This window comes from Zeus faber (assembly GCF_960531495.2).
Source record: "Zeus faber genome assembly, chromosome: 1".
NCBI lineage: Eukaryota > Metazoa > Chordata > Actinopteri > Zeiformes > Zeidae > Zeus > Zeus faber.
The window spans coordinates 53,372,220-53,397,532 of NC_137193.1; the positions used below are offsets into that span (position 1 = coordinate 53,372,220).

Below are 25,313 nucleotides of genomic sequence, written 5' to 3' on the forward strand. Positions count from 1 at the left end.
AAAGTGAATGATTAGTACATTTGAAGAGAAAAAATAAACAAAAGAGGCGTGTGTTGTGGCGTGACTACAAGGATTATCATCAGTACAAAACCTAGCCGGATTTATTTTAATCGGATATTATGAAATATTGTAATTGATACTGTATAATAATGTTTGTTACGTAATGTATAATTGTGATAAAATACAGTATGTGGCTCAAAGAGATGAGTCGTTGGATGAGAGCTTCAGTGTTAGAGGAATTGAGGGTTTGATGCCAGGTTATGCCTAGAAAGCGACGCAGTCTTGGTGCTGGATTACAACATCATGCCACCAGGTCCCCTTCACACGGAGCCCTGGTTTGCGGGTTCACTCAGATTTGAACCCTGAACCTGAAGTCTCTCGCAGTTAAGGCAGATTATGTCTTTGAGCCGATTAGTGCCAGTATGAACGAACCATCATGCCATCGGGTCGCCTTCGGACAGAGCCCTGCTCTCAGGGCGCTTTTAAACGCACAATCCTTACACTTTTGTGCCACAGGGTCTGGCTGAGCATGGTTGGTCAAATCATTTGATTCAAGTAACAGAACTTGGATGGAAAACTCTGGAGCAGAACCTGCAATAGAAGCCTGCATCTGAACCATCATGCCACCAGGTCCACTTAACACTTGGCCCTGGTCTCCGGGCGCTTTCAAACACACCCTTAAAGTCCCGCCTTTCAAAAGTTCTAAACACTGAACCCTCAAGTCCTCCTACAGCAGCATGTCTCTGATTGTCCATCTGATTTACAGAACAATGGCGGTGAGTTGGATGGAAAGATCTGGACTTGAACCTGCGTGGAAGGCAACATCTGAAGCCACCACACCAGAGTCCTGCTGGGTTCCAGCTTCTCTGAGACTGAGATTTCCCGCCCTCACCGCTGCTTTATTTTGATTTGTTTCCCCCTTATTTTGTGACGCCGTCACAGCTGATGTGGATCATGTGATCACCGTTCCAAACTCAACTGAACCTCTTCAGCCACAGAGGCTGCTGTTGTGTGTGTGAAACAAACGGGAGGAGTTCACATCGGAACAAAAGAAACGACCGTACTGTTTTGTGATCTGGAAACCAGCAACATGGAGTTCCCATCGCATCTTGGGCTCTTGTTTCTCTGTGTTTTCCTGGAGGAATGTTTTGGGGGAAAGTCTCATCCCAAGCCGTCCTGTCCTTACCCTCCGTCCCAGTGGTGCCAGTCTCTGCAGATCGCCATAGAATGTCAGGTAAGAAGAAATACTGTTGTTCAAATATCTTTTATACTAGTTTTATACTCTAGTAAACTCTGTTTTAGGACGTTTATTATCATTTAAGTTGTCAAACGATGTGCTTCCTAAAGAAAAACATAAGACCATATTTTCTGTCAATTAAACCTATTTTAATTAAACATGTCAAATTAAACATATGTCAAAATGCAGAGAATCTTGAAGAAAGTTTTTTTTTTTACGTCAACAGTTTTTACCATGCATCCTGTCTTTAAGTTATTATAATTATTATTATTATTATTAAGTTATTATAACTTTTATAGTTATCATGATATTTTTTGGGTTTAATTTACTTTTAGTTAAAATAATAGTTCAAAGATTTCTTTGGTCTGAGCTCAAACGGAAATCATGCTTTTTAAAATGCAGCACCAGAGGTCTTAAATTAACAAACTCCACAACAACATGTGACTGACAATCCTGACAACTAGAGGTCAAGCTGACTGTATGTAGAAAAAAATCTGGAGTACATTTTTACATATATATATATATATATATATATATATATATATATATATATATATATATATATATATATATATATATTTCCTAACAAACAAGCAAAAAAGATCAATTGTAGTACAGCGTTCAGCCGCTTTTCCACTCAAGTCAAATCTTTGTCCCAATCCCGCAGTGAGTAATCCATCTGAGCTTGTGTCATGTTTTGCTCGGTGTGTTTGCTGCATCTCCAGGTCCAGAAGCAGTGCATGGAGCTGGAAGCCACCCGGCCAGACCCCGCTGCCCCCCCTGTGGAGCTGAGCCTGTACTATGAGAGTCTGTGTCCGGGCTGCAGGGCCTTCATCACCCAGCAGCTCTTCCCCACATGGACCATGCTGCAGGACATCCTGAGCGTCACCCTGGTGCCCTACGGCAATGCCAAGGTCAACAAACTGTTCACTATATGCATGAAAATTATTCTTATACAAAGTTATTATTATTCTACAGTTTGCACAACAAGACACATCATGGTTTGTCACTTGTCAGCACTGCATTAATGGAAGGAATCGCTTGTGCACACGCTATGCTTTAGGATGCTGATGGCAGCTCTGGGAATGATAATCTTTGGACGGTTTGAAGGTGGAGATGTAGATTTTAAAATCGAGGAACCCTTTGTTCATTTAGACTTATTTACATTTTTTTCCCCCCATAGGAGCTTCCTTCAGCTAATTCTCCGTTCACCTGTCAGCACGGAGAGTCCGAATGCCAAGCAAACATTATTGAGGTTACAGAGTTTCATGAAATTTCATCCCCTTGTGGCTGGAACATTTTTCTATTTATTTACCTATTAAGTTATTTATTATTTAAATAAAAATTTAATTTGTTCCTACGTGGTACTCCTCAGGCCTGCGTCATCCATTTAGCGGCTCGCTCAGCGCTGCAGGTCGTCTACTGCATGGAGTCGGCTGCACATGTTCTGGACGCCGCCCAACTTGTGAGTCATGAACAGGAAGAAGGTCTTTAGTGCAGATTCTGTTTTGAATTGTGTTGTTTGATTGCTTGTGAACCTGAGGCACCAATCTTCTAGTTTTTCTGTCTTTTAATATTCCACCACAAATAAACTGTCAATACCTCAAAAGTACAACCACTGAATATTATTAGTTCAGTTTGGCCTTTTTTCCCCAATTCGACAATGTCCGATCAGCCACAACATTAAAACCACTGACAGATGAAGTGAATAACACTGATCATTTCGTTCCAATGGCACCTGTCAAGAGGTGGGATATATAAGGCAGCAAGTGAACAGTCAGTTCTTGAAGTTGATGTGTTGGAAGCAGGAAAATGGGCAAGTCCAATGGTCAAAGGGCCAAATTGTGATGGCTAGACGACTGGGTCAGAGCATCTCCAAAACGACGGGTCTTGTGGCGTGTTACCAGTATGCAGTGGTTAGCACCTACCCAAAGTGGTCCAAGGAAGGACAAACGGTGAACTGGTGACAGGGTCATGGGTGCCCATGGGCACAGTGATGCACGTGGAGAGCCCACTACTGTAGCGCAAATTGCTGAAAAATGAATGCTGCCATGATAGAAAGGTATAAGAACACAGTGTATCACAGCCTGCTGTGTATGGGTGAGCATCAGAACTCGACCATGGCGCAATGGAAGAAGGTGGCCTGGTCTGATGAATCACATTTACTTCTACATTCTGTGGGTGGCCGGGGTTAGGGTCTGATGGAGCATCTCTGGGATGTGCTGGAACAACAAGTCCGATCCATGGGGGCCCCATCCCCCAACTTCCAGGACTTAAAGGATCTGATTAGTGGTTATTAGCGGTGGTTTTAATGTTGTGGCTGATCGGTGTATGTGTGCGGCCTACTTTTCAGTTCAGTTTCCTTTGATTTTGGTCTTCTCACTGAAGCTTCAGCAAATGGGGTAATGACGTTGGTCAAATGACCATGATTACATTACTCCCTTGACCAAGGCCAAGAGCACTGGAACAAATGGCCAGCAGCTTTTAAGCCAAAAAACACCCATAATATGGCTTCCCATTGTCTTATCACTGTCTCATCCAATCAGTTTAAACCAGTTTGGCTTGATGGTTTTGCATTTGTGTCCTAGTGTCTCCAGCTCTACGTGCCCTCTGTGTCCTGGGCCAACGTAAGCTCCTGTGCATCTGGGGATCTGGGCATCAGGTTGATGCACACCAACGCCCTCATGACCCGAGCCCTCAACCCGCCGCACACCCACGTGCCCTGGCTGACCTTCAACGGGGTGAGACACCAGGGAGACGGATGTTGGGGCGGAGGGAGATCAGTTCCCAGTTAAAATGGAATCGATGGTTTAATTTCTATGTACCATATCGCTACATCGTCTCATATCACCAGGAATACACGGATGAGCTCGAGGACAAAGCGATGTCGTCACTTTTCCGCCTGGTGTGTGAACTCTACAAGGTGAGGAAACTTGTTCTGTTCATTTAAGCAGGGCACAAGTCTATTTCTACTACGTTCTTCTGTCCATCCTTTGTCTTTATCTGAGGTTGTTTTAAAGTAGAAGTAGTTTCCTGTGCCACGTCGAGCGGTGTGTTTGGTTTCTCTTCCAGGGAGGGAAGCCTCCAGCCTGCACCGGCGCTCAAGTAAAACTGGACCGGAGCTTATGCTGAACCCAGATGTCCTGATAACTCTTGAGTTGCATTTGCCGCTTATCGCTATGGGCGGTCTAGATCATAAGAAGCCTAATATGTGATTTCCATCAATTAACAGTTTGCAGTGTCATTAAATCACCCTAGTCTACCTTGGTGGCCATAGTGTTTTTTGTCTTCTCGGTCGAGCTAATAATGTCCACTAGATATTAGGTTTCCACCTATTCAGATATTCCAGGTTTTATTGCCCCGAATTGATGAATCAAAGATCAAGTAGGACTATTAATGTAGTAGTTTGGCATTTTATCCAAGATGCCTTAGAAGGGTACTGGACCAGTTCATCAAGCCTCTCGTACCATCAAAACGATAGATGTAAATTTCAATATAATTTATTGGCATTTTCCACTTGAAACACCCTGAACTCCCAGTATTCTTTTGGCTTAAATCGAAACATGTAATCAATTTTTATCTCAACAAACATCGGAGTGGTACATGTATACATTGTCGTATACCTGATTTTTCAGGCTCCAAAAGATGAAATCAGAAGTCTTTTATTTTACAGTACTTTGTCTCAACTGACACATTAAGAATAAATATCTTGACATTTTGCACAACACTGAGGATGGCGAGGAAACAAGGACGACATGAACAAAGTGTAAGCTGTGATGTGGGCAGAGAGAGAGAGCTTGTGCTATGCTGCTCGCTCTGGACTTTACACCGCGCGGCGCCAACGCCTTCCTGGAGGCGGACAACGCCACGGCCTGAGACCCGGCGTCCTCTGGTTCTGTGACAGATGACACCTCAGACTGTTGCTCCCTATCTACAGTCACTGTCCATCTAGTTTGTCTTGAAACCTCCAGGGTCTTCCGGTGTAGAATTTGTTTATTCGGTCAAGTACATTTTCATAGGGGACTGAACGAAGTGTAGATTTGAAGATGAGCAAATTACTCCAGGGTCAACAACCCCCTTCTCTTTCACACACAGACCCACATTGTTTCCTTTGATCCAGGCCTCCCCATGGAGAGCTTATCTCCTAAGACAGTGTTTCTCAAATGGGGGTACTCGTATTGCAGGGGGGTACTCCAAAAATATATTTTTTTAAAGTGTTATATACTGTTATGTACTATATAATGTTAAAAACACATACGATGCACGTACAGTACACGTACAGTGGTTACAGTACATCATTTATGTAATTTTTTTTTCTTCCAATGTAAGTGAAGGGGGTAGTCCGCTAAAAAAAAAAATCTTACAGCAGGTACACAAATAAAAAAAAAAGTTTGAGAACCACTGTCCTAAGACACTGCCGTGAATTATGGACGCGCCTTGGAGAACCCCAATTTCTTCGTGTTTAAGCTGAAATCTGAAGGTGAACCCATGTCAAATCAGTCAGTATGGAAGTAACATTATTTCTTTGAAGAATGAACTCCCATCACTGTACAATGCAAAACAACCATTAGAAAAAAACCATTTAAATGCACTAACCCTCATATCATCAATATTAAAACAATTTCTAAAACTCAAGTCAACATATTTAGTCTGACAATACACAATGAACACTATAATCCTGGTGGTTACAGTGATTTCTACCCATTGCTGGCACCATGGCAATATCACAGTTAATGCATTTAAATGGTGGTGTTGTAATTTTGTCGTTTAGCAGTACAGTGAAGAAATTTGTTGTGGTAAAGTTATCTCCAGATATAAGAAAAAGTGATTTCCCATCATATTTGAATGCCACATTTATCTTAAGTGCGTTTCTTTTTGGCAGAATCAAACGTCAAGGTTAGAATTTTTTTTACTCATAATAAAAACATGCTTTCTTTCAACATAGGAACTAAGTTATTGAATTAGAATTTTAGGTATTATTACGTGGTATTAGTATCAGGATTGCAAGATATCCCATGATTCCCAATCTTAGAGGGAAAACATTGGCTACAAAAAAGGGTTTTAAACACATTCTAACGTCTCCTATCGGATTATCTAAGGACTGAAACAGATCCATCCTATTATTAGTTTCTTATTTTAATACAAAATTTGCTTAAAATACTGACAGTGTTTATCATTCATATAAACTAACACGACAAAGTTAACATCTTTGATACAATCATCAGGTTAAAATCTCTAGTGTAAAAGTGTGTGTGTGTGTGTGTGTGTGTGTGTGTGTGTGAGTGAGAGAGGCTGGAAGGTGTTTTGTTGTGTCTTGTCAACACTTGCGGAACACAGTTGTCCAAGTTCGGCGACGTCCGCCACCGATTAAGACACAGGGCTCGGTCGGCCACGTCGCCGTCTCCTTCAGGCTAAAGGGTAAAGTTCAAATGTGACTGAAGCTCCTCAAATCTAGAGCCCTACTCCTGCGCCCGCCACGCCCCGGCAGGGCTGCACCGGGCGACAAATTATAAAGGTTCCACCTGACTCTACGGGCAAGCGTTTCATTTGACTCAATCAACAGGTCTCCGTAAAACATAACTCCAAAATGTGTGTTTTATGTAATAATTTATATCAAATAAAATATTCAAATGTATCTCTTTTTTTTTTTTTTTTTTCCTACAATCTGATTGTATTTTTTTCCCCCATTCTTTTCATTATTGTCTGGTGATGGAAGCCACCAGCTGAAAGCCAATCATTATTAAAATAATTTTTAACATTCTGGGTGGTCACATCTAACCACTCTACAGCGAGCGGCCGTTATTCAGAGAATTAACTTTTTGCACTGCACAGTGAAAGCGGCAGTTTGAACCTTTACAACCCGTGGGACACGACGGCGAGTCTTAGTTTAAATCCTTGTTATTGGGTTTCCTGCGCCGCCTCCTCGCTCGCCTACCCTGTTCAGTATTTTGTGTGCAGGATTGGACGTCCTGCGGCAAGGTGGAAAGCCCTCGGAGACAGAACAGGAGAACCAGATGTTAAAGTGCTACTGCAGAGGCAACCTGATAGAAAAATGCTTTTCAAGCACAGAGCGACAAACCAGAGCAGCGAATACAGAACAAACAACTGCTCCAAACTTAAAGAAATATGGACATCATAGATAAAAAATACTAATAAAATGAAATAAAAATCACATCAGATACAAAATAGAGACCGAACTAATTGGAGGAGGCTGGGGTACCCCTGGAACGCAGACCAGGTTTTAATGGACGGATGGAATTCAAGGTGTGATTTTAGGCGCTACCTGGTGATTATACTTATTGTCTCTTTGAATGAATGGTTGAATCATGTAGAGTCAAGGCAGGTCCAACAATCTCTAATGTTCACTCAGGTAGATGTACCTCTACCCTGGAGAAACCAAACAAGTTTGAGGTCAGGACAGGGGTACCCTCGGCATCTGTGCTACATTAGACATTTTTTTTCTCTTCTTCCCCTGAGGTTTAAGTCACTTGATTTGCCCGTCGCTCATCTACGTCATGTATTTTGTAAAATGCATCATTCACATGGTTTTTCTACAGTCGAACACATAGGAAATCCTACTCAGTTAATGCCAACTGAAGTTGACATTGTCTTATCCTAAATTAGAATCATGGTAAAAAACAAAAAAAACAAACAAACAAAAGAACTTCAATATCCCGTCGAATGACTGTGATCCTAATCCGCCGCTCCAGTCTGGACGTCAGGAGCGGGTATTTGGAGGAAGACATCTTCTCTTGCTGTCGGCACAAAACACCGTTCCTAGGGGGAGGCGTTGTGCCAGGTCCAGTCTGTGTTCTCCGGTCGGTGTCTGCGACACTTCAACATTCAGCCACAGCGACACAGGACATCAGGCACCGAAAGAGAAGCTTAAATGACTCATCTTGTTTGACAAGATCCGTAGAAATAAAAAAAAAAACAACATAAAAGAAGGTGTTCTCCGGAGAGAGGTGTCTCCAGTGTAAAGGGACGGTGGTGATTACAGACTTCAATTGTGTAGAAAAAAGGTCCAACCTTGCAAAAAGAGGCCCGCCTTACTTCCTGTAGTAAACCGCAACGCCCTGCGGGGGGCACTATGTGCCCATGTGCAAGCAGGCCACGCACTCCTCGTCCTCCTGGCCGAGTTCTCTGTCCCTGTCACGCCTGTCCAGCCCTGAGGGGGGCGGTGTCCGGTAAGCGAGGGGGCTCCTCACCGACATGGTGGCCCGGCTGAGAGTTCGTAAGGGGTGAGGCGAGGGGGGCCGGTACCTGGGGCTGACACGGTGCTCCGCCTCCACCGCCCTGTGCCCTTCCAGCTCAGCCTCCTCCTCCTCCTCCTCCTCCTCCTCCTCTTCCTCCTCACAGGGGCTTTCCAAGTCCGACTCTCCCCCCTCTTCCTCCTCCTCCTCCTCCTCTTCCTCCAGCGTGAGTTCAAACTGAAACTTGTCCCCCCCGCCTCCTCCGGAGGGGACGGCCCCCGCGACCCCCACCCCGAGCGCTTCCCCGCCCGCCCCACCCTCGCTGTGGTGCTCCTCGGGGCTGGAAGGGGAAGGGCTGCGGGGGATCATGCTCTGGTACCACTCCCTGTTGTCCTCCAGCGTGTCCAGGATGTCCTGGGCATCCGGGTGCACCAGGTCGGCCCACGTCTCCCACAGGGGGTGGACAATGTAGTCGATGAAGCCCACCTGCAGGGGAGAGGACAGGGGAATGTAGGGGGTAATCAGGCCACTTATACTGATACATAAATATAGTTTTCCCCTATCCACTGTGGCATGTGAATGTCCACGTCATTGGACATTACCTGGCTCTTCTCGATGGAGGCGTTGTGCTTGTCGCACATGGGGCTGATCTCCATGCCCTTGTCCCGCTCCCTGTCTCCTTGGGTAAAGAACTCCACCATGATCCGGTCTGTCCACTGGCGGTACAGCTCCAGGGGTTTGGTCGGGTTGCTCAGATCCGCGCAGTGAACCATGTTCTGCAGCACCTAGGGAGGGACACGCAGCACAAGAAAAAGACAAGTGCTGTCGCTAGGAACTCCGGGTATTCTGATCAGGCGGTGGATTTTTTTAAAATATTTATTTTTTGTAGTTATTAAAGAGAGTAAGATTATGTGACGACTCCAAATGTTACGTGAATGAAACACATGCAGTAGTGGCACTTTCTCCACTAGGTGGCAGCACATATTGAAGCATAAATCCACTCACTTTCCTGAGTAAACTCCTGGCCATGTGTGACATTACTTTTGTTACTAACCTGGATGCGGTCTGAGTAGTTGTCCAGCAGCAGAACCCCCAAACTGGTCACCTTCTTTGTCTCCACCATGGTCTTCATGTCCGCCAGGAAGTTCATATGTTTGGACATGTCTGTGGCCAATACCTAGTCAAGATCATCAGAATACTTAAATGCAACCCAGTGACATTATCAAAGCATTGAATTCAGTGTCGATAAGGTTTTAGTTTTTGGTTTTGGTTTAAGTGTCAACGGGCCCGGCCTCACCATGTCGATGACCATCTTGCGGAGGGAGTCTCTCTGCTTCTTGCTGAGGTTCTGGAAGATGTCGCAGTTGTCCTCCTGCAGCAGTTTGAAACCCACGGCTAGATGGTGGTTCTCCAGAACAGAGGCATCGTTGTACATCAGAGCCAGCTCTGAGCCTGGAGAGGGAGGAGAGGGCCAGAGTTGTGAAGAGTGAAGTGACGAGATTTGATCAGCCAGCAAACGGTGAATACTTTTTTATTTATAAAACCACTGTGGTGAATGTTGTTCAGCAGCTGTCACTCTTTGTCATTCAATCTGTTCAGGTTTTGCTCTTTAAGACGCCCGCATCGACTTGTATGTCATCGTTATACGGTTAACAGTAAAAAACGCATTTCTCGTCCAGATTCCACACAGTTCTCCGCAGACAGAGATGGCGCAAACTCACTGGTGTTGATGAGGAACTGGTTGGTGACTCCAGGGTGGTCCACGTCATGGATGGCGCTGGCGAACAGAACAGCCATGATCTCCAAGTCTGTGAAAACGGCCTGCGAAGCAACCGAAAAGACAGCGTGGTCCAGCTTTACACTCGTGAGGCCGCTGGCGCCGTGATGTCAAAAAACAATATATCGGTGGCAGCGCTTTTTGTTAACATTGACTCTCTCTCTGACACATTCCGACACCCACCTCCAGGGCAGGCGTCGACAGCAGCACGTGAGTGGACTGCACCACATCGGCAGCGTGGATGTTGTTGTGGTACGCCACGTCGGCGTGGTAGTGGTCCTCCAGCGTCATCATGAACGTGACGAAGGTGTCATTCGGGATCTTAAACGACTTGAGAAGGTCACGCTCCTGGTGGGGAGAGGAGGAGTGGTGCATTGGATTTGGAAATGGCCGCTGTCACAACTTTAAACCCCGCCTTTTCCCATGTAAGCGAGCAGGAGACCAAGTTCTGAATTTAAAAAAATTCAAAAATGCGAGTGATCTTCTTGTGACTTCATGTTATTGTGACCCTTTGTGCGGTTTGCCAGATAACTCCTGTGAATAAAACATTTATTTCAAGACATAAATGGGAGCCGCGCCAGGAAATCCGTAGGATACGGATGTGGTACCCAGGAGAATTTGGTGAGATTTCTAGATATCACCACCTCTAGTACACCTGTACTGCGCTCTGTTTATTCCTAAGTGTATTTGCCGGATGGAAATATTTCAACCTGGTGGCTTCAAAATGCACCTGTGCAAAGTCAATGTCAGGCAAGTCCATGTTTGTACACACTCAAATATTTTGGAAGGCGCTCCAGGTGAACTTCTATCTCCATGACCCTGCGGCGCTGAGATATTGTGCATGACTACTGGCTACGTCGCTGCCACAGTCTCTGCTTCTGCTTGTCTTAAGTAGCTAGCCAGCTTTTTGGACAACGGTTGTGATAATAAAGAGAGCATATAAAACCTCCTACCTGGAAAATGGAGTACATGATCACCGTCAGAGGTCGGTTTCCTGAATGTTCTGCTATCTTGAAGATGTCCAGACCCCAGCGATTAATGTCTTCAATCTCCTGGGGTAAAACGGAGCTGTTATTATAAGTGAGATGTGTGTGTGTATGTGTGTGCATGTGTGTGTGTGTGTGTGTGTGTCTGTGAGTATCTAGGTGTGTGTGCTAGCTGCTGGAAGCCCACCTTGGCGAGCAGGCTCTCGTGCTGAATGCTGACCCCAAAGCGTGGTATGCAGCTGGGGGCCAGACTCGGGCTGTGCGTGGCCTTCTTCACCCCACTGATCTGGGACATGGGCCTCCTCTTCTTCTCCTTCTCCTTAGGAGGTGGAGACAGGATCTCCACATCATGCTGCTTTTCTGCAGCACAAACACACACACGCACGCACGCACACACAAACACATTATTGGTCATAGAGACAACATAGAGAGTACGGCACAAAAATAAAAACAGATCTAGCAAAAAATTGAATGTACAAATTTGAATAAACTGTCAATCATTTTTAAGCAGTTTTATTTAAGCTCCGCTAACAGCACATTCACACATCGTATCCTATGTTATTGCTTCCACAACAAGAGTGAGCAGCACTGAGGAAACAGAAGCTGTTTCACTCATACAAGGGTAGGGTTCCACATCCAGCACACGCCATTGATAATTATCAATCCAAACCATAATCAATACACTGCGATCGTCCGGGAGAGATCCTGTATATTCCTCCGTGAAAACGCAGCCCCAGACAGAGACGGCCGACACCAGGTAGTGGTCGCGCTCCGGCGAGGAGGCGATTCTCTTCATCGCCTCACCTCCCTGGGAGCGTCTCCTCTTCCTCAAGCCCAAAGCCATGCTGTTCATCTCCAAACAGAACGGGCTCCACAGTCGGGGTCCATCATGTCAGAAAGGAGCGCGAGGGACGGCTCCGCTGTGTCGGCGTTGGGGAGCGTCTGGCCATTCTACCTGCAGCTCCGCTCAAGACTGAGTACCCCCTTTGACGCAACGCTCTGTCTAATAATATTACCCCGTTGCCGTGGCAACGCCAGACAATGTGTTGGGGAATGCTGTCGCTGCGCCTCCTTTCTTTGAAAAATCGAAAAAAATCAAAATCAAATGAGAGATATTCCCCCTCCCCTCATACCCTCATCCTTAGGGCCTCTTTTTTTTTATTAAAAAAAAAAGGGGGCATTTTTTCCTAATTTTGCTTGAGTTTCCTCTCCTTTTAACATCTCCCTGCCTCCTCCCCACCCTGCTCCTTCCTTTCCTTGAACAAGTCTCCTTCCTTATTTTCCTTTCGTAAGCTGAGGACGTAACATGATTCTGCTTAAAGTACCATCATGTTTTAGAACCTTTATGCCAATCATCTGTATTTGTTTTTTTCTCCTGTTTAGTTTTTTTTTCAAACAAGATAAACAGTTATTCAATTTCAAGCTCATGAAGAGTTTTCTGCTCGGTCGTAAAGGAAAACATTTTTAAAATGTGTCCAAGAGTTGTGATTAAAGCCAGCGTTTTCCAGTTTTTTTCGGGGAACTCACCGAGGAAGGTGTTGGCGATGAACTCTGACACCTGGTTCCCTGAGCGGCTGGTCTCGGAAAGCTGCGTCAGTTCTCTGTTCAGCATCCTCTTAAACTAGAGCACAAAGAGCAGAACCACAAGCAGAGAGGTGTTTAGCTCATGGTGATATCAGAAAATAAATATAAACAACATGCAAACATACATAAATAACAGACATGGACATTGGTATGTGAGTCATTTAGGCTTCATCATGTGTACGAATCTATTCCTTCTATTTTGTACCTCCGCTTTGTATTATCTCTTTGAGTCTTATTTAATTTATATTTTATTTATACTATTCTATTCACTAACTGCATTACGTTTTAGGAATCAGTTAGTTTCAGTTAGTTGCTAGGCAGGAATTAGGTTAGCTATTATGTTCGGTTTAGTAACTTTGCGTTGCAAAGACATTTCACCGCATATATGTATGAACGTATGTATATGTATGTGACAAATAAATCTCTTGAATTGAATTGTAGATATTTTAAAGAAAAATTAGGAGAGGTTGGTCATGTTTAATGTTAAATGATTTTGATTTTTTCTAATGGTGAAAAGATATATAATATAATATATAATAATATAATATATATATATACTGTATATATATATATATATATATATATACACACACACACACACATATATATATATATTATTATATATAATATAATATATAATAATATAAATATATAATAAATAACTATTTAATAAAATAAAAACACTCATTTTTACAGCTTGTTAAAATTGTTAAGATAATATTCAAGCTCAATATTTAATTAAGCACATCATTATTGTAATCCTCTTCTTATGAACGAGCCAAATATTCCCCAGACAGTCCCATCGAGGGCCTGGAGGCCTGGGGGTTTGCCATGGTGACGCATTGCTATACTGAGTGGACCCTGCCCAGCTAGGCGGCTAAGTACATTGACAGGCAAGACGCAGGTAACACGGGGATGCTTAGAGGGGAATGTGTGGGTGTTTGTGTATATGTGTGTGTGCGCGCGTGTGTGTGTGTGTGTGAGAGTGTGTGTGTGTGTGTACATCTGCATCATGCATGTGTGTGTAAACTTGTTTTGTGTGTGTGTTTATATCTTTATGTATTTTGAGCATGATTGGAGTGATTGCCTGTGTGTGTGTGTGTGTGTAATGGCCCTCACTGATTATGTAACAGCTTGTACATGTGGTTACTGGAGGAGGAGAAAGAGGAGATGGGGGGGTGGGATGGGGGCGGGGGGCTGATCTACACTGATCTATGTGTTTACATGCTACTATAAGCTCACACACATTTTCTACATGCACATACATTCACAAAAACTGGCACACGCAAATGTACACATTAACAAAACATGACATTTTTGAGAATTTGCGTGTGACGTTTTTATGTTTGTTGCGGCCCCCGAACCGCAGACAATTTTCTGTCATCAAGTGATGAGTGACAAAAACGTTTTTTTGAATCTTGAATCTGAATCTGAAATCCTGCAGGTGCTGATCGGACACACTGAGGACCAGACCACGCAGCACGTTCCTCCATTTACAGGTTGTTATTTAGGCATGTTTATCCAAAGTTAATTTGTCTGTAGTATTCAAAATAAATGTTCAGTCACCTTCAATAAGAAGTACAGTTTGTATTTCTCATCTCACCCACCCACCCACCCACCCACGCACGCACGCACGCAGGCGCACACACACACACACACACACACACACACACACACACACACACACACACACACACACACACACACACACACACACACACACACCCAGAGTTCTCCAGCCAATAATCATACAAAACAGTTACAGACACATTACTCTGCGACCGTCAAACTGTTTATGGATTCCGCTCATGCAACACCTGTGCTGCCACTTCAACAACCCTGTAAACACTGACCTGTTGGAGTCTCCTGGATATAGAACACCCCAGGGCCAGTGGAGGCATATTGATCCACTCATGTTGATTTAGAGGTCACAAAAAAGCAACAAAAAATTTTAAAATAGAGAAACCAAGTGGGCAACTGGCTCATTTGCTCGGGGAACAACCCCTTTAAACCTCCACCTGTTCTCTCCCACATCTGCTGCACGTTTAAAAAACAAACAAAAAAAAAAGTCAATTTGACACAACACAAATCCAGGGAATGTCCAGCACGCTGTCCCAGAAAACAACGGGGAAGAGAAGAGACTGGGTGTAGCGATAGAGAGCGCATGTGTTTGTGTGAGGAGAGAGAGAGAGACAGAGACACTATTTAGTCTCATGACCAACGCCTGTCACACACTCAATGCAGGAGAGAGAGAGAGAGAGAGATAATTGGAGAAAAGAATCCCCTGTTCCAATATAAATTTGCCCCTCTGCAGTTGCCTACTCGGTGTTTCCCCTCCGTCCAATCAGAGGAGTTTTACTCCAAGGGCTGGGTGGATGAAAGGCCTGCGATTGGCTGACAGGGAGAGCCGGGTATGTGTGTGTGTGTGTGTACGTGTGTGTGTGTGTTTTGCAGGGGGTGGATAGCAGTGTGGAGCAGAGGAGATGCTGCTCAACTCTCTCAATGGAGGGGCTCATTCATCTGCTCTGACTTTATCTCTGAATGAGCGAGTGGGAAACTCTGTGTGTGTGTGTGTGTGTGTGTGTGTGTGTGTGTGTGTGTGTGTATGTGTGTGTGTGTGTGTGTGTGTGTGTGTGTGTGTGTGTGTGTGTGTGTGTGTGTCCAGCTGCAACCAATGAGGGGCAGCCCAAAAACAACCACAATATCCTTTAGCTGACAAAAAGTGCAAACCTCACAGGAAAGAAAGCCACCCTTCACCCTGGGTACCCCCCCCCCCCAAAAAAAAACCAAACCCCAAAAATAAATAAATAAATAAAATGTATTTAAAAATGTAAAAGAAAATAATTGAAACCATAAAAAAAAAAGATTTTGCTGTGGAGCCATTGCAGTTCTTTCACAGACCCCTAGGGGGCCAGGGCCCCCATTTTGGGAAAGCCCTGATCTAAAGCAATAGATCTAGAGTAGAAGCCACAGTGACGTAAACAGCCTGTCCTCGTAACAACCGCTGTATGGAAAATCCGACACGCTGATTGTTGGAGCTGATCAACTGATAATTGATCTTAAATAACTTCCCCCCCAGGCTCAATCAATTTTAAATGAAAAATTAAACAGCAATTCATTACCTAATGATGGGGGCATCCATTTTTAATTATTCCAGTGTTAATTACGTAACCCTGTGACGACGGCGGTGGGAAAGCTTGTTTCAACTCATCACCTTAAAAGAAGGTTGAACTCGCCACTGACGTGTGAGATTTGGGCTTTGCATAATAACTCCTGGCAATGCACCCGCCCCACGTCATTGCCTTGTCATTTGACCTCAGATGGATTTAAATGACAAACATGTGACTTTGCATCCAGTGAAATGTGTGATGCACTTCTGTTCATTTGATGGCTAAATCTCCCGGGAGAGAAGGAGCTGGAGCTGCGGTGTATACAGTAGCAGGGCGGGGCAATCATTTGATGTTAATTAAATGTAGTTGTGTTTATATCGAGACGCACAATTTTGAGGTGGAAATGAATGATCAATGTATAAATTAATATAAATGATTATATCGTATAGTTCAATGTGATGAACCTCAGTTCGATTTATTGACATGGGATTTTAAAAAATATCACATGTCATGATATCTATGCATGTCACAATTTAGGACAAACAACTATCAACTTATTGTATCCTCTAAATGTTGCTTTTTAATAAGACCATGACTTCATTGAGCTTTACCAATTTACTTCGAACAGCGAAGTGAAAGACAAAAGACACACCTCGCCTGTCTTGGCTTATTATTGGATATATTCAAATTATCTTGTCTGTGTGTGTATGTGTGTGCTCTCACCTTATTGGAGGCCATCTCGCTGACTGAGTGCCTGGTCTGCAGGGTCTCCAGTTGGTCTAGACACCAGTCCAGCTCCTCCAGCGTCTCCACTGCCAGTTTCTGGTAGGGCTCCTCTGGGGGGGTCGGAGGTCAAACAAACACAAGTCTCAATCAAAGTTAAGTACCAAATTAAATGACGTATCACAGCAAACATTGTGGCACCCCCTGGGCAACAAACAAAACCAAAAACTAACAGCGTGGTCTTGATCAAAGGTCAACCAAGTTGACTTGAATTACAGACCTGTTAGGCATGGTTTACACATCGGCGGCTGGTTTCCACCGGAGGACCGTCTGCAGCAGAGAACGTGGCATCAGTCAGTTAAAGTACATTACATACATGCATCATATGAATGTTTTCCTCATGCACCGTGTGTCATCTGCTCCTGTTTTGTTCTTCTTACTTGTTGCTCACTCGATCTTGCAGATGTGTCAGAGCAGCAAAGTTACTTCTTACTGTGCGGAGGCTGGCCAGAACCTACAGAGAGAGCAAGTAGAGATGGAGAGTGAGACAACAGTGAAATATTCTGTTGTCATACCAAATTAATTATTTTCGGGCATAAATTAATTGTAGATTTTCCTAGATTCAGGCTTTAAGAGACCAGGGGCTGTGCTGCAAGTGCAGGATCAGCATCCAGTGCAGATAACCATGGAAACCAAGCAAATAAAAAGGACAATGTTTCCATGATATGTTTTCACAGTATGTGAGATTTAGAGTTCTGCATCCCACATGACCCCTTAACCTTAGAGACGGTTTTCAGGGAGTCACATAAATGGGCTACAGCCCCTCAACAATATTCTGTGCACTAAATTCCAAGTTGTCCAAGTCCCGTGTTGTATAGTTAACTCAGGAAATGCAAATGCTTTACGTTGGTGCGCTATCAACCAAGTTTTTAATCTTGATCCAATTGTAGGAAACATCTATATTTTAAAACACCCCATTTGGTAATTTTGACAATATTGGACATGTCGCCTCTGTCTCTCGCCTGAGTCTCAGTACGCTGCGCTTCCAGCACGTTGACGTTCTCAAAATCGTCTTGATGTTGTGCGCCACGGATTAAAATGGACATTAGAACGTTTTTCAAGATAATGTGAGACAAAAATACATTTCCTGCCCCCAAATCAACAGTGAGGGAATGGGGTAAAGTGATGGATGTTGACCATTTACCGGAGCTGGTTGTACAAACGAAGCCCTCAAGTTTTAAAGAGGATTCCTACATTTGTATCCGTTAGAATGCACGCCTTGGTTTGTCCTGCACATTTTGAGATCATGTCTATCTATGGTTTGGGTGCCGACATTGCTCCGACCGCTCTGATTAATAATTTGGCTTTAATGGTCACCTTCAGATGCCCCCCTTCATTTCGATAATGACCCTCTAATATTTGTCCTGGAGCCGGGGCTGTATGCAAACCGGGACACTGTGGATGGTTCTTGCCAAATGTCAGAGTAACATTAGATGTTGAGTTCACCTCAGTGGGTCGCTCTCATTTTTCTCATCGCTTCCTAGCTGGGTGGTACTGTCACTTATATGGTTACCTAGTGCTGTCTCCTTAGAGTAAGAAGTATACGATGCACCCTACTTAGGTTTTTGTGATTTGGGGAAAATACAATAAAATATTAAATAAAATATAATAAAAGTATGGTGTCTTGGTGTAGGGTCACATAAGTTTATCAGGCACCCACGAACAGTGTTTCCTGGTGAAAGGTGATAGGGTGTGGACATTAAAGCAACATTACTACCAATATTACTACCATACCCCTTTGACTGAGTTTTGAAATCGACTGGTCATATAGTGAAAACATGTCTGCCGCATGAATTGTGGACCTATTCCCTTTTTTTAACTCATACATATTTAAGAACAGCCGAGGATACATACTGACCTGTGCAAATGGCGTCACAATCATGTCTTCTCCATGCCTGGACAGACCACACGCAGAGAAACATGGAGTTAAGAGAGGAATCTGAGGAAGCCGTGGAACATAATGACTGCACCGTGTGATTACGATGTCAAAAACAAAAAGTTTGTTGTCATGGTTACGTAGCGGACACATTAGGGCCAAAGCATTCTCCGGTACAGAGGTCGAATGGTGACGGTGGAGAAACGTCAGGCCTGAGGCCCTAGTGTGGCTCTCCAGTAGGTGACACACAGGACGTAGGAAGTGGAGGAGAGGAAAAGACGAAGGAAAGAGAAGGAGAGGGGGGGGGGGCAGGAAGGGGAAAAGGGGAGGAAAGGGGGTGAAGAGGGAGGGAAAGGTGAGAGTTAGCAGTGACATGCAGTGCTGGGAGATCCAGTGGCACCAGCAGCAGGTTTACACATGCAGACTGGAACCAGTCTGAAGAACAGATTTAGGGAACCGGTTTAGATTCTGTGCGGCGACGGACCCATCGGTCTTTAGATCCACTTGGGTTCACACTTCGGTTTGGCTTTTCAAATATGGTGGTGGTGGTGGTGGTGTCGGGGGGGTGGAGGGGTTGGGGTTCAGGTTGTGTCATTCAGGCAGGGTCAACTCGATGAGCATGTGTTAATTTGTGTCCTTGTGCATGAGTTGGGGGGGGGGACAGCAAAAAGAAAGAAAATTTAAAAAAAGGGGGAAATGCACAGCAGTCTTCACACTTGTGTCTCACCGGGGCAGCCAACTGACTTCCCATTGCTTCAATCCCTCCTCCCTTAAAAAAACAAAGGAGCAACAGCTGTTGGTCACCGGGACGGTTTACACGGCCATCAAGCTACAAGTCAGGTTTCAAAAGAGACTTCTAGAAAACAGATTTCCAAAGTCGTGTACATGTGCAGAAAAGGAAGTTACCATCCTACTTCAAATCCATCTTTTATAGGGTATTCCAGTTCCATAATAGTTTTGTATGGAACTGGAACTGACTAGACCAGGCTAGATTTCACCATATTCCACATTGCAATTATTCTTTTATCTTTTTTTAGAGCAGGTTTAAACAAAAATATCTTTACTGGTAGCCATGTTGACAGTTGGAATAATTAATATGGTTGAATCCACTGAAAGATAAATGTGATGAAATCATTTATATAGGATATAATAAAGGTGGCATTATTTAAATGTGAAGTACACCTCTGGGCGCTGGAAGGAAAGCACTTGAAACCTTATAGAAAAAAGATCTCTCTTTAAAGCCACACCTCAAAGGCAATGCGGTAATTTACTGTATAATAACAATACTAAAATCGGATGTTTTTTTCAAAAGATCACCGTATTAATAACAAAGCCAGTGTTTATGCCCTTGTCATGGACGAGCTGTTGAGAGAAACCCTGTCTCGAGTGGTTGCTCTGGACCCTCCGAGCCCCCGCTAGAAAGAGGCCATGGCAGAGGAGAACTCACACGTCGCTGGCGGTGGACGAGTTTCGGGACATGGTCTTCGGCGACAGGTCGAAGTCGGAGTCAGAGCGGTAGAGGAAGGACTCGCGGCGCTGGCTGTGCGGGAAGTTGGCCTGCAGAACCAGACCAGAGCTCGGACTGGTCTGCGAGTCCAGGGGACTGCGCCCCACCGACAAGCCATTCTCCACATCGAAACTAGAGGGAGGAAGACAGAGAGACGGAGAGAGAGAGGGATGGACGAGGAAGGGAGAGAGAGAGAGAAAGAGAGAGAGAGAGAGAGAGGGGAGAATTCATTTAATTCATTTCAGACCAAGACATCACAGTCGGAGAATGATTTTACCCGTTGAAGCAGGAATCCCATAATAGCATTGGTCATCTATAGAACGATAATAATAGCTTTGGTCAATATTGAGCACCTGATCTGGGATTGCCAAATTGCCACCATCTGTGACATGCACACGCGCACACACACACACACACACACACACACACACACACACACACACACACACACACACACACACACACACACACAAACAAACACAGTAGACCTTATCAACCACAAACACATCAAGAGCAAGCAGCTTGTGATTACCACAGTTTTGCGTAGGACGTTTCAAAGACACGCGCACACACACACACACACACACACACACTCGCGTCCCCCACGTGACTTTAGCTCGGTGATGTCACAGCTGACTTCATACTTCATACATCAGCGGCGCTTTCCAAACACTCCCATAACCCCCCGACGAGCCCACGCTTCACTCGCACCGTGAATTATAAGTACGCAGGGGCAGAGGAGCATCCGTGTACGTGGCTGAAAACGACAATGGCAGCAGCCGTGTCGGGGGTTCTCCAGAAAGCATCGTCTCACACTGACAAACTGACATCTTGAATCAACTCTCGTTGGGTCACAGTGGGAACGTCTTGGTTGTCCGGGGTTATCGATTGGGAAGCCTCAATGTCCTATTATAGATGCACAGGTGATGGCTGAACACAGAGAATGTCAAGGTGTTTAAAAAAAACGCCCTGTTCTCAAGGGCACTTCAAAGGTGGAGTAGGTTTCAATGGTTGTTAATGAAGGGAACAGGTCATTAGGCGGAATATATATCTCCATGCCGCACAGTGGGGCTGATTGAATGAAACCGCATCGATTCGGGGGCAAGCAATCTAGTCCCGCATCCCCTGTGACCCCCACACCCTGCCACCCCAACCTCCCGCCATAACAACAGAACGGAGCGGTGAAATAGAGTCGAGGGCTGCACCGAGCTCTATTTTTAGCTCCGTTTCTCACAGTCGGCCTCCGGGAGTCTAGCGGCGGCGGCAATTGATGAATGAGAAATGGTTGTTATGTAATCGATGCAGTGAATGAAGCCGGACCCGATTCACGCTGAGAGAGAGAGAGCGAGAGCGAGAGCGAGAGAGAGAGAGAGAGAGAGGGGTAGAAAGGGTAGGATGAGAGTAGGGCACGGAAAGAGAGAGGGTGGGTTATAAAAAAAGAGATTAACAAAGGGGAGAGAGGGACAGAGAGAGAGAGGAGTGACAATAAAAAAACAAAATGGCTAGAGCGATGGGGAGAGAAAGGAAGACACGGATACAGAGCGATAAGGAGAGTGAGAGAGAGAGAGAGAGAGAGAGATGGAATTTGTGAACGAGAAAGAGAGAGGGAGAGAGAGAGACATCCACCTTAGGGGGTTCTCTCCTACACGGTGATGGGTTTTGCCTTTCACGCCTGATTGGTGCTCCCCAGCATGGGGGGGGGGGGGGGGGGTACAGCAACTGGGCTTACCTCCACAATGACCCCCCCCGCCGCCCCCGCCACCACCCCTCCACCCAGAGTCGTGACGACTCTCCATCAGAGGAGACCAGTGACGTTTGTAGCTATAAATAGATCTTTGGGAATAGGGGAAGGGGGTATCGGGGACTCACAAAGGAGTCTGTTTCGAAGCCTCCCCCCGCCCCCACTCCCTCGGCGAAGACACAGATACTCCCTCATCCTCTGACATCACAGCTCAGCAGTTTGCGGTGCTCTGCCCCGCTTCCTGCTGCAGGGACTGGATGCACTGTGAATATCATGACACACTGCGCCGTGCTGCAGTGTGTCATGATATTCTGCATTTTATTTGCCGTTTCGTCCACTCATTGACCCCCGCAGATTTAAGTCACAAGAAATTCCGACAAGCAGAAAGCATAGGTGGGAATTTAACTAATGACTTTCTAAACAATGGACAATATTTGATGACTTCCTGAACTTTCGGCCTTGAATTACCGCTGCTGAATTCACTTAATGCTTGTGCCAAACTACTTCTGGGCTCATAGCAGAGAAACAAATTCTGTCTTCATTGGGATGAAAGTGCCCTCGATCTGCCCTGAGACTTCAAGCCAAAAATGTCACGCTTATCAATTTTCTCTTCTCCCAAAGTGGTCAGCTGATCATTACACCGGACTGTGATCAGCAGCATTCATTCAGATTAAACTGTAGTGGAAATGTGACTTTCCTGACACTAGGAGACAGCGCCCTCTACTGGGAGAGATGAGTACAGCAGCAGAAAAAACCCCATTTAATTCCACTGCACATTTTTGCTACTGATAACTATTTATTTAACGTTTAACGGTGGAAGTTTTTTGTACTTTGCTCTGATATTAAAAAGACAATGAAGCCTGGAAATGTTTCAGCAATGATCCCAAGCACACATAATACTGTAACGTGAATTAACATAATAAGAAGTTTAACAGAAAAACAAGTTCATTGACGCAAACCAAACTCAAAACATCCTCCTTGTCCTCGAGGGAGACAAATAAGGAGGACGGCTCCTTATTCCTGTGATCAAACAGCGAGTTTGAAACACACACACACATACACGCACACGCGCACACGCACACGCACACACACACACACACACACACACACACACACCAAAGTTCCGTTCTATTTGGGAAGATATTTTAATGACAATTCCCCTCCTCCACCTCTGACCTTCAGCAGAATGTTTGATCAAATTCTCATCCTACAAAACAGCCTCTCTAAAAAAAAGTCTAGAAAAGAAACACACAAACAGGCAGCCTATTGCCGTGACAACCTAGTGACCCATGCGCACGCAAGCACGCACGCACGCACGCACGCACGCACACACACACACACACACACACACACACACACACACACACACACACACACACACACACACACACACACAGTGTCACTGACAACAGGCCAACACACTGCGACAGACAGACAGAAAGATAGACAGACAGACATATAGATATACAGTACATAGAGTGAAAGAAAACAGGCATACAAAAGCAGAGACATAGGTTTGTAATGGCAATCTGACAGACAGAGATTAAAACAGACCGGTTGAGACAGACAGACAACCCAAATGACAGAATAAACCAAAAGAGACACTATATCAGACAGACAGGTTGAGACAGACAGATGACAGACAGAGAGAAAAGACCATCAGACAACCAATATAACACACAGACAGACACACTGAGACAGACCGACAGACCGGCCAAAAGACAGAAAAGACCATCGGACAGATGCGAATGAATGACAGACAGGCTGAGACGGACAGATGACAGACAGACAGGCTTGAGCAGAGAGACAGACAGGTGTTTTGCTGGCAGTAGCAGTGCAACAAGGATCTTGCGGTCTGTCTGTCTGTCTGTTTGTCTGTTTGTCTCCTCTGTCGCTTGTATTGTTCTCCAACTTCTCTGACGCAAACAGCGACCCCCCCGCTTCTTAACTTCGCACACAAAACACGAGAGATCAGGATGGAGGATACCGTGCCCCCCCCACACACACACACACACACACACACCATATTGGCCAACTTCTCAGATTGAATCGTTTTCAACTCTTTGTGTCTCACTTTCATTTCCTCTCTCTCTCTCTCTCTCTCTCTCTAACATGTATTATCTGATCAATCAGTTTCAATATTGCTCGAATTGATAATATTTTATGGAGGACATACGATTCTTACACAGAAGAAATATTTGGAAAAAACAGTCATTACTAATGTGGATGTTATAATGAAGCGAGCCGTGGATCACAGCCGCTAGAACAGCCTATGAAGTTCAGAAAGTTCTACTACTTTACTGTAACGAAGCCTCAAGCCCTGCGATCAAAATCCCAGACGATATATCTAGTGCCATATCACAATACTGAATTGATATTGAGAGGGTAATTCATTGATTTTTCCAAAACAATAACCCCCAGATATCTTCCCTGGCTCGGCTTGGCCTGGAGGCAGCGTGCCCTGAGCTTTACAGCGTGAAGCCCTGTCAGTGTCTCGTCTCCTGTAATTTCCACCAGCTGTTGAGCTGCGATGGGCTCATGGGAACCAGGAAGGAGGGATTTTAAGGAATCCTCCTCTGGGCTCAGAAAAAGAGAAAGAGAGAGAGAGAGAGAGTGATGACACAGGCCCGAGGCAAAGGTCAGATTGTGTACAAATACAAACGGACACATGCATCCGCAATCACCAACACACAACCACACACACACACGCATACACTTAAATGCTTACACACCTATTGTATATCCACACACACACACACACACACACACACACGCTCATGCCGTGGGAACTGAGCGAGGGGCCCGAGCTGACCCCTGACTATCATAGTGCGATCCACCCCGTGTCACGTCCCGGGGCCTCACTCACCAGAGCAGGACAAGGCTGGAAAACAGCTGAGGGGCTTAAGTTAAGTGTTATGTGTGTGTGTGGGGGGGGGGTGTTTCGAGGAAAGCAAGTGAAGGCATGTGAGTTGAGGAGAAACAAAGTGTTTTAGGGGAACAGAAACAGGCATGGGTGTGTGTGTGTGTGTGTGTGTGCGTGTGTGTTTGTGTGTTTGAACATGGCCCTTGTGTATTTACTTGTGTGTATACATTTTGTCCATGTGTATGAATTACAGTGTGTCTGAGAGTCTGTGTGTGTGTGTGTGTGTGTGTGTGTGTGTGTGGATGTGTGCGTGTGTGTGTGTGTGTGTGTGGATGTGTGTGTGTGTGTGTGTGTGGATGTGTGTGTGTGTGTGTGTGTGTGTGTGTGTGTGTAATGTGTGTGACAGAGAGGGAGGGAGTACTGTATAGATTTGGTTATATGAGCTTGAGTGTGTCCATGTGTAGAAGTGTGTATGTGTGTGTGTATGTTCCCTGTATTGTATAAGCCCAGTCTCCCTGCCCCACAGGGCTCCTTGCTTCAACCTATTGTGTTTTATCAAGCACAACCCCCCACGCCTGCTCCCACTCCCACCCGGTGAAGAACATTCTATACAGTTCCTTCCGTGTGTTGTTTTTATGCAATATTGGGGGCACAGT

At 45.0% G+C, this 25,313-nt stretch overlaps 2 protein-coding genes across 4 annotated transcripts in view; one reads left to right on the forward strand and one right to left on the reverse strand.

The window, feature by feature from the left end:
- Window positions 1-1,028: 1,028 nt before the first annotated feature.
- On the forward strand, window positions 1,029-4,485 carry ifi30b (IFI30 lysosomal thiol reductase b). The gene is made up of 7 exons (XM_080003406.1): window positions 1,029-1,234; window positions 1,963-2,151; window positions 2,421-2,492; window positions 2,613-2,702; window positions 3,826-3,978; window positions 4,092-4,160; window positions 4,310-4,485. The coding sequence occupies exons 1-7, from the start codon at window positions 1,091-1,093 to the stop codon at window positions 4,367-4,369; spliced, it is 777 nt and encodes a 258-aa protein (XP_079859532.1). The 5' UTR covers window positions 1,029-1,090; the 3' UTR covers window positions 4,370-4,485.
- Window positions 4,486-7,309: 2,824 nt separating this feature from the next.
- The window catches only part of LOC307232387 (3',5'-cyclic-AMP phosphodiesterase 4C-like), a gene marked incomplete at its 5' end in the record, with an annotated part of 66,708 nt that continues 48,704 nt past the window's right edge, over window positions 7,310-25,313 (reverse strand). For 2 of the 3 annotated variants that reach the window (XM_080003381.1, XM_080003382.1), the window contains 15 exons: window positions 7,310-8,916; window positions 9,033-9,215; window positions 9,485-9,607; window positions 9,728-9,882; window positions 10,152-10,251; window positions 10,391-10,555; window positions 11,161-11,259; window positions 11,381-11,553; window positions 12,721-12,814; window positions 16,611-16,723; window positions 16,891-16,940; window positions 17,051-17,124; window positions 18,529-18,565; window positions 19,274-19,315; window positions 19,994-20,185. In XM_080003381.1, coding sequence (XP_079859507.1) covers window positions 8,326-8,916; window positions 9,033-9,215; window positions 9,485-9,607; window positions 9,728-9,882; window positions 10,152-10,251; window positions 10,391-10,555; window positions 11,161-11,259; window positions 11,381-11,553; window positions 12,721-12,814; window positions 16,611-16,723; window positions 16,891-16,940; window positions 17,051-17,124; window positions 18,529-18,565; window positions 19,274-19,315; window positions 19,994-20,185 — 2,191 coding nt within the window. In that variant the 3' untranslated portion in view covers window positions 7,310-8,325. The remainder of the gene's footprint in view (window positions 8,917-9,032; window positions 9,216-9,484; window positions 9,608-9,727; window positions 9,883-10,151; window positions 10,252-10,390; window positions 10,556-11,160; window positions 11,260-11,380; window positions 11,554-12,720; window positions 12,815-16,610; window positions 16,724-16,890; window positions 16,941-17,050; window positions 17,125-18,528; window positions 18,566-19,273; window positions 19,316-19,993; window positions 20,186-25,313) is intronic. The other variant, XM_080003383.1, reaches the window with a different exon arrangement.